This window comes from Pieris rapae, chromosome 6, assembly GCF_905147795.1.
Source record: "Pieris rapae chromosome 6, ilPieRapa1.1, whole genome shotgun sequence".
Classification (NCBI taxonomy): Eukaryota; Metazoa; Arthropoda; class Insecta; order Lepidoptera; family Pieridae; genus Pieris; species Pieris rapae.
In genome coordinates this window covers 4337197-4350647 of record NC_059514.1, presented here as the reverse complement: position 1 = coordinate 4350647, position 13451 = coordinate 4337197, and the positions used below count along the sequence as shown (strand labels likewise).

At 32.1% G+C, this 13451-nt stretch overlaps 2 protein-coding genes across 3 annotated transcripts; both read left to right on the top strand.

The window, feature by feature from the left end:
- Positions 1–3040: 3040 nt before the first annotated feature.
- Positions 3041–7216, top strand: LOC110994702 (general odorant-binding protein 56a). 2 transcript variants are annotated; one of them, XM_022261505.2, is made up of 4 exons: positions 3041–3130; positions 6188–6298; positions 6582–6696; positions 6808–7216. In XM_022261505.2, exons 1-4 carry the CDS (start codon positions 3050–3052, stop codon positions 6936–6938), a joined length of 438 nt encoding a protein of 145 aa, XP_022117197.2. In that variant the 5' UTR covers positions 3041–3049; the 3' UTR covers positions 6939–7216. The 2 variants fall into 2 exon arrangements, with proteins under 2 accessions (XP_022117197.2, XP_022117198.1); XM_022261506.2 differs by lacking the exon at positions 3041–3130 and adding an exon at positions 4156–4279.
- Positions 7217–9515: 2299 nt separating this feature from the next.
- On the top strand, positions 9516–13018 carry LOC110994715. Its single transcript, XM_022261525.2, has 4 exons — positions 9516–9608; positions 10433–10591; positions 11121–11235; positions 12838–13018. Exons 1-4 carry the CDS (start codon positions 9558–9560, stop codon positions 12972–12974), a joined length of 462 nt encoding a protein of 153 aa, XP_022117217.2. The 5' UTR covers positions 9516–9557; the 3' UTR covers positions 12975–13018.
- Positions 13019–13451: the final 433 nt, after the last annotated feature.

The following is a 13451-nucleotide window of genomic DNA, read 5'->3' as shown; positions in this document are numbered from 1 at the left end:
TTATATTTATATAAGTCAATGAAATTTTATTCAAATATTGTTAAAACAGCTTAGCAAAATTATTTTGTCGTTATCAACACATGCCAAGTTTATTAATATTTTCTTAGGTAATTATTTGGGAAATGTGTGCCTAGAAACCTGTAATAATATTTATTGTTTTTGATATGTTTACATCAGGTGTTAGGACTTATCTGTCCTAATCCTCAAATGTCAAGAGGGTCAATGGACAATAAATAAATCATTCGGGATGCGATTACTGCGTTTACGCTGATTGCCACAATTTATCACTTAACATGTTGCCGAGCGACACACTGCCTGGAAAATACCCACTCTGATTACTCGTACTATCTGGATTTTGTTCGGTCGAATTACTACTTTTATTTTTTTTATTTTTTTTTTATTGCACCAAGGTTAGCATTTTTGAATTAAGGCCATACGTCCTCTAAGTGGGCCAGAGTGCATTGGAAAACCAGCCTTATCGGTCCTGGGTAGCTTGAAAAATAAATCTTAATTTCACTCCATGTCTTTCAAGCGTCCTTCTGCAATGTCTGTGGTGATTGGTCTGATCGATTCTCGAAGAGTTTTCGGTTACTCCAGTTTCGGTAAATACGCTTCCCAATTACTCTTCTTCATACTTTAATGTCAATGCAAATATATATTTATTCACTCATTCGGCGTGTATGTTTCTTTTTCACGGCAATCCTACGGTACGGTTTACAGCTGACAGAAGAGGGATTATGAATATATATTAGAAAATATGGAGAAATAAGAAATTATAATACTTATTAGTTCTGTTCTCGAACTGCTTTCCGTACGGCAAAAATAAAGGCAGAGATTTTTTTTAATTATGGAGACTCATCGCAGATTAGATTTACTTTAGCTTCGTGGTTAAGATAAGGTTCGTGGAATAAGATGGCTAAATATTCGGCGGGCTCAATAAATCACGTATAAATTTCTAACTTTTGTATTTTTTGTATTAATTGACGCGAAGCTGTGAAGTTAAAATTATAAAACGTTATTCTCGAGATGAAAAGAGGAATTAAATATTAAATGTTGCAGTGTCTAGTGCTACTTGACCGTTTTAACATGAAGTTTTGCTTTTGCGTCAGAGATATTTTGTTATATTAACTAAAGAATGCTGTTCTGTTCTACTAACACTTATATAGAATGTCTATTAAACTACACAATATATTAAAACACCATGACGAAAATCGAATTGAAAATTATTTTTTCAGAAATCCATTTCTGACTCCTAAATATATTTAAACCAGTTCTAATTTCATAATGAGTTTTACTTTACCAACCTCCACCAACTTGTGCTTTCTAAAAGCAAAAGCCCTATTAAGATAACCCATAATAAGTATCTATTATTATTATTATTAAATACTTGAAGCGCTTTCTTACGCCCGAACCCAATTAATTATCTACAATGTTTTTAGTCTGAGATCAGACCGTAACAGTCGATCGATCTCCTATCTACATCCCAAAAACCAAACCCCTACGCAGACAAACGTACAAATAGTATTAACATCGTCTTACTTACTTAATTACATTTAATTATTAAAATAATTACATACAATTACGTTAAAAGCATATGTATCCAATGCTTAGACACCGAATATAACGCCTTGATTGGTTATAAACGATAGCAAAATAATGATAATATGCTATGAAATATAATAAAATACTATTTCTAAGAAACCTGTAGTGTGTTTGTGTTTACAATACAAGTTAGGCCCAGATCTTTCCACAATGACCTACGCAGGACGCAACCTCGACAGGGGTACAAAACTTATATAAGCAGAGGGTAACAAATGTACAATGAGTAAATAGATATATTAAGGTTAATAATTTAACATGAATTTAATTAATCACAGAGTATATTTTATATTGTAGCTAAGATAACTGTGTTATAAAAGTAATCCAAAGATTATCAAAGTAAAGAATACAAAATAAATTTCTTTATAGTCTATCTGTGTATCAACCTATTAAAAATAATTAAACAGCTTTGCGGATTTTACTGATATATTATTTGATTGTTCCAAAGGCACAGTAAATTATTCATCGCATTCAGTATCCGAATACTGAATGCGATGAATAATTTAATGTGTCTGCTGAAACATTAAACATATAGGTTAAGTTTGAAAATCGAGAATTATGCTAGGTATACTTAAAGCACTTTAACACATTAATTTACTCTATTACGAGACTTTTTGTGTTCTAATTGTGTCAATTTAAAACTGTGGAACACTAACGAACAAATAAAATTTTCTAAAAAAAAAATATTTTTTCAATTATTATTCAAAATAAATTTAAAAAGTTTGATCTCTAGCTATACAGTCAAGCTACAGATTGTCGTCATTTCGTCTCTGTATTGCGATACTTATTCGTAGAGCAAGGAAAGGACCAGCTCTGGGGCACCGGTAATTTCTGCTAGGGCCCAAAATAAACCGTTAATTAGGACCTGTACACTTAAACCCAAGTTTAGATATTATATTCAAAGTACCTGGATGGCCGGTATTTTTATTTTTTTATAAATTGTGTTTTTGGAAATTGTATATAAGTACGAATTACAAACTAATAAAATGATGAAATATGAACAATACAGATTATATATGCTGGAATAGCTTTAGTGTTGTTGTGTCGTTAAAGCAATTTAAAAAAAAATAGTATTATTATTCGCCGATAGATGTCAGGAAGATTCATTTTTCTGTTTAAATTAGGACCACTCTAGTATTATTATTCGCCGATAGATGTCAGGAAGATACATTTTTCAGTTTAAATTGGGACTACTCAAACACCACCTTTTTGTTATTTTCTATCATTTATTCCTAGCTAGATCGATTTATCGCCCCCGAAACCCCCCGTATACTAAATATCATGAAAATCGTTGGAGCCGATTCCGAGATTCCAATTATATATATACAAGTATTGCTCGTTTAAAGATATAAGATATGTATTCTAAATGTTGGCAGCCTCTGTAAGCCGAATCGCTAACTGATTAATCTGCGATTATCTCATATTAGGAGCTGTATATAAGGACTGGTATATGTTCCTGGAGCATAGTACTATTTGTATAAGCAAAATGAAGTCACTTTTCGTATTAGCCGTCTGTGTTTTGGCCGTTCAGGTAAGTTATATTAAATTAACTTTACAAGCATCACTCTTGGATTCGGTCAACAAATTGACGGAACATGCAGGCATTTTTCGCGTACTCCAAAATTGAATACTAGAAATGCTCATATTTAAAAATTATACTTCTATATTTAGTAGTTTGATAAACAGCCAATTAAACACGATACAATAGTTCCTGAGGTACCAAACGAAACTACCACACAATTGTTATCTTAATATTTATCATGGTATTACCAATGCAATTCTGTATAATTTGGGCAAAAAAACATAGCAACTGTATAAGTAATGTTGGATGGCAACAAGTCGGGTTTCAATTAATAATAGAGATGGAAAATAACAAATGAGAACCAGTTATAAACAAGTAATAAACAAGTTGGTCAGCTAGTTAGGATTATTTGTTTTTGTAAGCATACATTAAAAGGTTGATCATCTTTCTTGAGGATTTGTCCTCGGCACTATAGCATACTAGCAGCCTATTCCAGCTTTACATGGCTGGACTTTTTAATATTTCAAAAATTAATTATAGACTGTTTAAAATAATTTAAATGTTTTATTATTTTAAATGTTATAAATCTATTCGTTACAAACATACAGCTAAGCATACTCGTAAAACTAAAATACATAAAACGATAGTTGTTTTAATATAGGTACATAGCTTTGTGCTAATACAGAATATATACTGTTTTATTTAGTACCTTCAGGACCATATTAAAAAGAGTGGCGGAGAGTCTATTGCCAGTTCTTCTCTTCCGTTCTACGCCCTTGATTTGAGAACTGGCAGTAAATGTAAAATTAGAATCATTTAATGTATATTTCTTTTTTTTCTGACGTTCATAAGTGTACATTGTTGTGTAATTTAGTTGAAAAGGTATAATATAATACCTTTTCAACTAAATAACAGCAGTATGGTAATATATATATTATATCCATATTAGTTGTAGTCACTGTAAAAATCAACTAAGATTTTCGATTACTAAAGAAACTTGAAATATTCGAAAAACAAAACAAGCTCGTCCAACAACAAAACAGTCGCTATCTTGGTATAAAAGAGAATTCGCGTTCGCTGTGCTTTAGTCTGTTGTAACAGGATCTAGACATCATGAAGGTTTTATTTGTTATGTGTGTTGTCTTTGTGGCCGTTCAGGTAAGACAAATTTAAAATATATTTTATATAAGCAATATAGTTCAAACAAACATGCAAACAAAATTGTGTTTTTATGTGTGATCATTTCATTTATATATTTCTTCAAGTAATTCACATTAATTTTATTGAATAAAGTTTCTGATAGTTGTTATGTTAGTTACAATAATAACTTGTATTATTTTCATTGCATACTCAACTCATAGGATATTATATTTATTTATGGATCACCCTTCTTGCTACTAAGCGATCTCTTCCAGGCAACCCCGTTTAAAAGACAGTAAAAATTTTTGTAAAGAAGTGCGATAGATAATAACTAAATAATTGAACTCTTAATGTTAAGAAAGGCAAAAAAATAACAAAACAGAGAGAGAAAGGAAAAAGCAGAAAAAGTTAGAAATACTTTTGAATTAAATATCATCTGATAGTCAACTATTTAAACTAACAAATATTATTTCCATAATATTTGTACCATAAACTATATAAATATCGCATTCTTGTATGAATAAACTTTTGCCAGCATTAAATAACTACACATTTTTGATACTTCTCTATATCACGATTTCCCCTAAAAATAACGCAAAATAGGTATTAGTATATTTCATTACAAGTGCGGAAAGCCTGTCATTGCAACGAGTTCCGACGAATGTCTACCCGAGCCGAGGCGCAGCCGAAGGTGAGGGTTGACAGTCGGAACAAGTTGCAATGACGGTACCGCACGTGTACTGAACGACTATTTTTAATACAGTTGCGAAAAAATAAAGCAATTTAATTAAACTATTTGCTTTTTTTCTATTCTCTCTACGGAATAAATTCGTTGCACGTAGATATGTAGCGACTTATATGTTCCCGGTAAATTGTTGTCCGAAGCATTTTATGCAATTATACTGCGTTCGGGTGGTATACATTCAAATAAAATATCGTCGAAATTACTCATTTGTAATCACATGTACATCAAGTGCAACAAATAACTCAACTCGAAAGAACATTTTTGGAAAATGGCGCCAACCGCAAAGAATATGAGCAAAGTTTGTTTTTTCTTTTCTTCACCCATTCTGGGTAGGCAAAGGGAACTTGGCCCATACAGCCAATTCTTCAGTAGACTATTTTTATTGAAAGAAAACCAAATCTAACTCATTGAGTCCAATCATTAAATCTGATATTTAAACAAATAGCTATAGCTTCTTTTTAAAATATTTGCATGAATCATAAAAACTTCTGTGATTTTTTTTAGTAAAAACTTCATGGTTAGTTTTTTCTTTTTAATATTTTTTTTATTGATATGAAATATAATAAACCTAACCTAACTTATAGAATCTAATTATTAGTAAACTTTTTAAAAATACGTATTTGCATATATTATAAAATTCTTTTTAATATTTTTTTAATTGATATGAAATGAAAAGAAACCTAATCGACCTTATTGAATCCAATTATTATAATATTTAGAAATCATATATCATAAAAACTTCTATGAATCTTTTTAATAAAACCTTCGTGGTTGGTTTTTTCTTTTTAATACACATTGTTTTGACAGTTGGCAAAGAAAACGCACGAGTGCGGGAATGGCAAAGAAAAAAGCACAAGTGTGTAATAGCCCACTTTCCGAACGCTATACCTCCCTGCAATATGCCACTTTTTGAGCAACTGTATTAAAAAATTTATTACAATAGCCTAAAGTTTTTAAAATGATTCTTAGTATGTACTAATTTTAATTCCATACATACATTTGAAGTAAACGGTCATAAATTGGGCCTATTTGACAAAATAAATATTTCTGCTAGCGAACGTCATCTAAGTATAGAATTTCTTGCGGGCAACACACCAACATGTTGCCCTTGTATTATATACGTGCTGTTTTACGTTAAACCTTTGGGTATACATATGAATATATAAATATACTTTCTCCAGGCCCTAACTGAGGAGCAGAAGGAGAAGCTCAAGAAGCACAGGAGTGAATGTCTTGCTGAATCCAAGGCTGATGAGCAGCTGGTTAGCAAACTGAAGACCGGAGATTTCAAGGTACGCGCTGTTTAAAAACCCAGCTAGATTATATTGCTATGAAACGCTTCTCATTCAGGCTAATAAAACTAGTTATTATACTATACTACATATACATTTTAGTAATAAAATCTAAATGAACTGTTTTGTGATAATGGACGTAAGTTTTCAACCTAAAATCATTATTTTATCGCCAAAATACATCCTAGTATCTATAGGCTAAATGAATTGCTAACAGTGTAAGGACACTTCTAACAATTGTTGATGTACAATTCAGTTGCCTTTAAAAAAATAAGTTTTACAGACGGAAAACGAACCCCTCAAGAAGTATGCCCTATGTATGTTGATCAAGTCTGAGCTCATGACCAAGGACGGCAAATTCAAGAAGGATGTCGCCCTCGCCAAGGTTCCTAACGCAGGTATATACTTGTATATATTTCTGCCTTACATCACTAATAGTAATACATATATAATACTCCGGATTAGTTACTTATACAAGTTAAAATATGTAAATAAAATTATCTTTGCAGCCGACAAACCAGCAGTAGAAAAACTTATTGACGCCTGTCTGGCTAACAAGGGTACCACTCCCCAACAAACCGCCTGGAACTATGCCCAATGCTACCACGAGAAGGACGCCAAGCACTCCATCTTCCAATAAACAGTATTGAATACCTCAACATCACCTTTGTAAAATACCCATTGATATACCATAAATTTTCTTAAGTATAGCGCCATCTGTACCAAACACCTTGTACTAAAAACTTAATGCTATTTTTTTTGTACTGATTTTTTAATTTTGTACAACGCCATCTACTAAAGGATAATAAAAACAATTCGTCACCATCAAAGTTGGGTATTGCTAAATTTGCAAGCATTGTGGGTTATTTAGTTAAAAGCGAATTTATTTCCCGTGAATAAAATTTATTTTAAAGTTTATTTGCTTTTTTTTATTTCCATAAATATATTAACAAAAACACCGAGAAACAGAATAAGGATAGTTTTTATAAGGACAAAAATGTAAACCCAAAATATCATGTAGGTACATAAGTTCAAAAACTTTTTCCGCCAAAAAATAACTTCATACCATAATAAATTAGAATAATGATGTCAATGAACCACATTCAAGTATTAGTACTACTTAATGTGCAGCCTAGTTTAATAAAAATCGGTTTCCATTGAAGCTGAAAAAATAATAATATCTCATTTTTTATTAGTCGACAGATAAATTACTCTTATTAGATTGGTATTCAGATATTATTATAACATTTTACGTCAACAAATGGCGCGCAATTATTTGCTTTTATTTGAATAATAACGTTGTACAGTTTATTAAAGATTTAGGAGGAATGTGAACCTATTGTCCTAGCATAATCCATTGTTAGAAGAATGTTTTTTCAACGCACGTGCAATAATAAAACAGCGAAGACAACAGTGTGTGATTAAACGCGTATTCGATTTATTATGCTTATTAATGGCTGTTTAGCAAATCTTTATGTATAAGTTTAAACCCTGGATATGTCCGAGTGGGTTCTATTCCTGGGGTTTTCGTCATACCAAGTATTTTCAGACAAAGATTCTAAAATATATGTCAGACTTAGAAGTCTCATCGCATACTTGCTTGTAATAATCAATAAATGGTATTATTGGTAATACAAAAAAGTGCGTGCGTACAAAGTACACACACAAACTTCTTTGTCAATTAATAATTACTATGGTCAAATAAATGATCATGTATCAGATTATGATAACTCCATGTGTTTGTATGTCTATATTTACAGTGTTTACCTACACACTGTATACGTACTCATAATACACTTTAAATAAATAACAAAATCTTCGTTCATCGTACAAGACGTTATGCAACAGAATTTCCATCTAAAGTTCTAATATGTAACTACTTAACGAATATATCAACCAATAGCGTGTATTTTTCTGGATCTGTCTTTCACACTCTCTCTCAATCGTTCCAATACGTCAGGCTACCGCACTTTAAGATGTTGTCATTAGAGAATCTCAGAAAATGAATTGATGTATCGTTCGCAATTAAAATACTTGATCATCAGGTTGATTGTCCAAACATTTAACAAAATTTCATTGTCTCTCATCAGTCTCTCTTGCAGGGGATCGCGCAACAAATTTAAAAATGCCGATGTTTTTAAATACATTTTATAATATAAAACTTTTAAATTTGATCCTTAATTATCTACTTGTTAAGGATATAAAATAACGGTGAATTAAAATAAAGTTAATTAACTAATTGATTAACTCAAAACATAATTGATACATTCATTATGTACTAACATACTAACATGACAAATATCTAAACTAAGCAACCTAATTTCGCATCACATACTTTTGACCTGCCATCCGGAGCCTCGCAATGAATAAGGCCGCCTCGGTCCCTCCTCTCCGGAGAACGCGTTTTGGCCAAAACTCACCGATGCCCAGATTGATAATTCCGTTAAACGAGCTGGATCTGGATGTCCATAATTCTCCCCTCACACTTTATAATCGATTTTCGTTTTGTTTTTATGTAAATTATATTATTGTTTTGTTTAAGTTCTTTTGTAAGCTCTGTTTGCCTTTAAGTGCTTGTCCGTTAAAAAAGCTTTTATAAATAAAATATAAGACTATCAGAAAAGAAACTGGTAATCATACATCGCTCTAATGGTATTCGTGTAGTATTAAACAAGTTTTGTATCAAATGTTCATCAACTAATTTAGTTTGTTTAATGTTTTTGTTAGTTACCAGATACCTGCATTAAAATTATTTTATTTGTGCCAATCCCTCTTATTAGTTAATTATTAAGTAGTTACTTAATTGTACGAGTATGTGAAGATTTTTATTGGCGTACAAAGTTTATATTTACATATACATAACTTAGATATAAGTTGTGTACTAAATACTAAGTAGGTACTACAAATCCTATTAATAATTAGTGATACACAAACAATATAATATAAATTTAGGTGCATTCTGATATATCTATTGTAAAGTTGTTCTCAGGGGGAGACTTATCTCGAATTCTGAGTACCGTATGTAAAAATATTAAGATTTTGACACACACAGATTTGGACTCACAGTTCGTGCGTACAATTATTTTACCACATTAGCTACAAAAAAGGGACGAATAATGAGACATGTAGATAATTAAAACATCATGGATGACAGTTATGACTAAATGTTTGCTATTGAATTACCGCTTTCAATGAAGTTGACATCAGTCTTGTTTTTGTGTTCGGTAGATGTGGTCATTGCAACTCGAGTTTCAACAATATGGAGATTCCATCGGGTGTAGTTTTGCTTCTCTTCATTGCTTGTGTTGGGGTAAGTTTTTACGAATTCTATTTGTACTTTGAACCATAAATCTGAAGAGTTTGATGAATTCTTTGTTGAATTAGAAATAATTCTTTGTGTTGTATAGCGGATTTATAAACAACGCGGAGTAAATCGCAAGGCTTAGTACTTTTTTACTTTAAATTATTTTAACTAACGACGGAAATGAAAATGCTTATAAAGGATGCTTTACAAGACATGTATACTACCAGTCCTAACATAAATCCATATTATCAGCTCTCCGTATAGGGACCGGCCCAGCGTGGGGGATCTTGGGATCCCCGGTCCCTAAAGAACAGTTGTGTCAAAAATCGATGAAATGATGCATGACAGAGAAGATAAGAAAAGATATAATAAAGAATATAACAAAAATAAAGAAGAACAATTAAGATTGCAGATCACAATGAAAAAAAAAGAACTTAAGAGGAAATAGGCGTGGCATTTGGAAAGACGAACAGAAAAGTGGAACAACAAAATATTAAACTACTGCTCAAGGTACCGAAATAGAAGAAGAGGAATACAATTAAGACGGTTTATATGTATCCACTATCTGGTCAGATTAGGGAAAAGCTGGAAAGTGGGAACTGAAGGAAGCCCTTGCCAAAAAAGAACACAAAGATACCAAAGAAGTAACAGTGTTATATAGATGATAAATAATAATAAAGCCACATAATTCAAAAACTATTATTATATTAAATAACAATTTAAAACAGTCGTTATATATTGCAGAACTTATAAATACATATACTTGCCAAATTCTAAGTTGACAATTTGTCACTTATGACTGAAAATATCTTGATTTTTTTCTATTGCAGGCTTCGACAGATACCCCAGAACCTATGGCTAGCATACTTCCAGCTAACTGCATTACTAAAGCACATAAAAAGGTAGATCATATAGAAGAATGTACTAAGGAATCCAGAGTAAATAAAGTCCAGATAGAAAAAATGAAATCTGGATATTGGAGTTTGCCGGTAAGTTCGGCTTGGTTCGTGTATTTACGACAGAAATTTGAGTCCATAAATAAACTAAGAGGCCCAATTGGTACCAACCTTTTCCTCAGAATTCCGCAACTTGACGTGGCAAGAAAGTGATCAGTTTTCTGTCGTTTTGAGTGATTCAGCAATAATTGCGCTCATTGATAGGAAAATCCATTAGGTCAGCCGGGGTGTGAACGTACGACCTTACGGATGTCGCTAGCTAAGCCACTAGGCTAACTAGTCTAAACGGGTGATGTCTGGATGAGAAGTGTGTGCTAGCCGAGGTTTGATTCCTAGCATGGTAACCTCTCTCAAAAAAAATACACTTTTATGGTCAACCTTAGTCTTAATATAGTAAATTCAAAGCAAACACAAATTTAATAATTAATACGATTAAAATTTATATTCTTCAACTATACTTATAATTAATATACTGTCTCCGAAATCTCTGCCTTGTAGCCTAACATTCTTATCAATGATCTCCTAAGAATTTGAAGTTAACCACTCATTTTAAAATTTCCAGCATCGTTCAACATCGCTGAAATACTGGGCGTTCTGCTACTTGAAGAGACTAAACATGATGACTGAGGCTGGAGTTCTCAGGCAGGACGTAGTATTGAAAAACTTCAATGGCAAAGGTTGTACTAACAAAAAACATATCTTTAAAACATAACCGAAAATTATTTGAGTATTTTATTAGGGAAATGCGGGGCGCTCATTCCAAGCCGAACTAAAAACACCTCAGTTAATTTCAACTGGATCCCCTTCTATTCAATTTCGCGTTCTAGGCTCGAATTTAATTGTCTCCCTTGGCCTCCCAAATCTTTAGGAGCCCTCTCCGCAAGTCCTAGATAGAGAACGATATACAATTAAAATTCTGTTATAACGACATCGAGGGGTCTACTCATATTAGGTCGTAAAAACCGATAGTCGTAACAGGTGACGTTATTACGTGGCTAATACAATAGAATTCAGCCGAGAACTCTAATTTTGGTCATAATAACTGGTATGTTGTTATAAACGCTATTGACTATATTTTTTTTAATGCAATTCTATAAGAAAAAAGACTTACTACTAAGACTTTTTTTCCAGCTCCAGCAAACCCATAGTTTTTGATGATTCACAATTATCCTTTGTTAATGTAATCATTATTTCTTGGGTCCTGTTAATCTTACGCATTGTTACAACATAAAATGTGTATTTGTTATAGCACTTTGTTGCTCAATAGAAAGCTTAGCTGGTTAATTTTATTTTCATATTCATTCTTGCCATACAATTGCGTACTGATATTTATTTGAATAGAGTCTAGCCGATATTCTCAGTTAAAAGACTTTAGAAATTGTAGTCCAAACTTCACTATCTAAACTAAACAAGGCTTACATTTAGAAATAAAATTAACCTGAATCGAAAAACGCAATTGTTTGGGTAAAATTATTTTCCCGCGTTACAATAAGAAAAGTGTTATATACTCATGTCAGGGAATGTTATGATTATCAGTAAATGTTATGATATGATCGATTCAATTGACCGTTGGTTATTATCATTGCTTTGGAATTTCTTATGTTACTTTTATAAATCAGAATTTAATTTGTTCAATTGTTTCATGATTAAGAATAAGAATAATATTGTTACGACCAATCAAAGCAACGCAAACTTTTGATAGTGCGTAAGTGGGATCCTAGGACAGTACTGATTAGTGGTTACTGATTGAGTATTCAGTGCAGCATTGTGGTGTTAAGAGGAACTGAACTGAACCCAGTTCAATATATAATTTGAGCTAAAGTGTTCAAAGAAATCCATCTAAATTAAATATATCTAGATGATTATTCGTCTTTTGTGCACTTTATCGCACTTTACCCACATGAAGCCCACTAGACCCAGTAATCACCCCTTGGGTAGAATGCCTAGCGAACCCCGAGGGCCCATCTTAAGGGCGTGTGATGGGCTGAGATGTTTTAGTGGGTAGGGTCTCGCTACCCCTCTGAATAGCAGAGGGATTTGAGTGTAGATCCCCCACAGTCCCCGCGTCAAGGTCGATATTCTTGATGCGGGCCTGCATTAGTGCATTTCCACCTCATTAAAGAAAAAGACCCAGTAATCACGATGTCAATATCTACGGAGTGAAAATTTTTCGGTGACGTATATTTTAAGATCGTAGCTAATCTGTACTGCATTAATACGACATCGCTTAATATCATGGTGTCTTTATGAATGAATCGTAACAGATTTTTTTTTTTCAGAGAGACTTCAAATAACGAAGATTATTGACAAATGTCTGTACACAACAGCTCACCTACCAATGGATACGGCCTGGCACTATCTCAGTTGTTTTCATAAAAATAATTACAAGCTATGTAAACGTGTACACGGTATTTGAATAAATTTAAAAAATAATTATAATGTGATAACTATGTATTTAGAAGTGATTTAAAATTGTAATAAAAATGTACCTATTTATTTCGAGTTTTGTTTTAACTTTTCTATGTAATTTATTTTAATCGAGTTCTTATTATAATGAATCCTTTAATTAAAAAAAAATTAAATATTCATATTTGCGCTGTGCTTATGTAATTTTAAAGTTGCTTAATCTTCTAGTTAGTTGTAATCCTATACTTTAGAGGGCATATCTGTTTAGAAATGCCAACGATTTTACTCTTGCCTAGCTATGTTTTAGTATAATTTCCAAAGCTGTTAAAGAGTACGTAACCTTTAGTACATATGTAACTAACAATTTAAGAACGACATTACTTAAAGTACTTGGCATGGTTACAAGGAAAAAAATCACACACAAAAAAAACCAAACAACTTTAAATAACTAAAATAACTTATTCAATTTTTGAATAAATTAAAAACT

Bases quoted from the DNA above. Each gene is read 5' to 3' on its own strand.
- LOC110994702 (XM_022261505.2), top strand. From the start codon at position 3,050: ATGTTCCTGGAGCATAGTACTATTTGTATAAGCAAAATGAAGTCACTT. The intron at 3,131-6,187 runs GTAAGTTATATT...TACTTTCTCCAG, and splicing joins TCTGTGTTTTGGCCGTTCAG to GCCCTAACTGAGGAGCAGAA. The intron at 6,299-6,581 runs GTACGCGCTGTT...TAAGTTTTACAG, and splicing joins TGAAGACCGGAGATTTCAAG to ACGGAAAACGAACCCCTCAA.
- LOC110994715 (XM_022261525.2), top strand. From the start codon at position 9,558: ATGGAGATTCCATCGGGTGTAGTTTTGCTTCTCTTCATTGCTTGTGTT. The intron at 9,609-10,432 runs GTAAGTTTTTAC...TTTCTATTGCAG, and splicing joins TCTTCATTGCTTGTGTTGGG to GCTTCGACAGATACCCCAGA. The intron at 11,236-12,837 runs GTTGTACTAACA...TTTTTTTTTCAG, and splicing joins GAAAAACTTCAATGGCAAAG to AGAGACTTCAAATAACGAAG.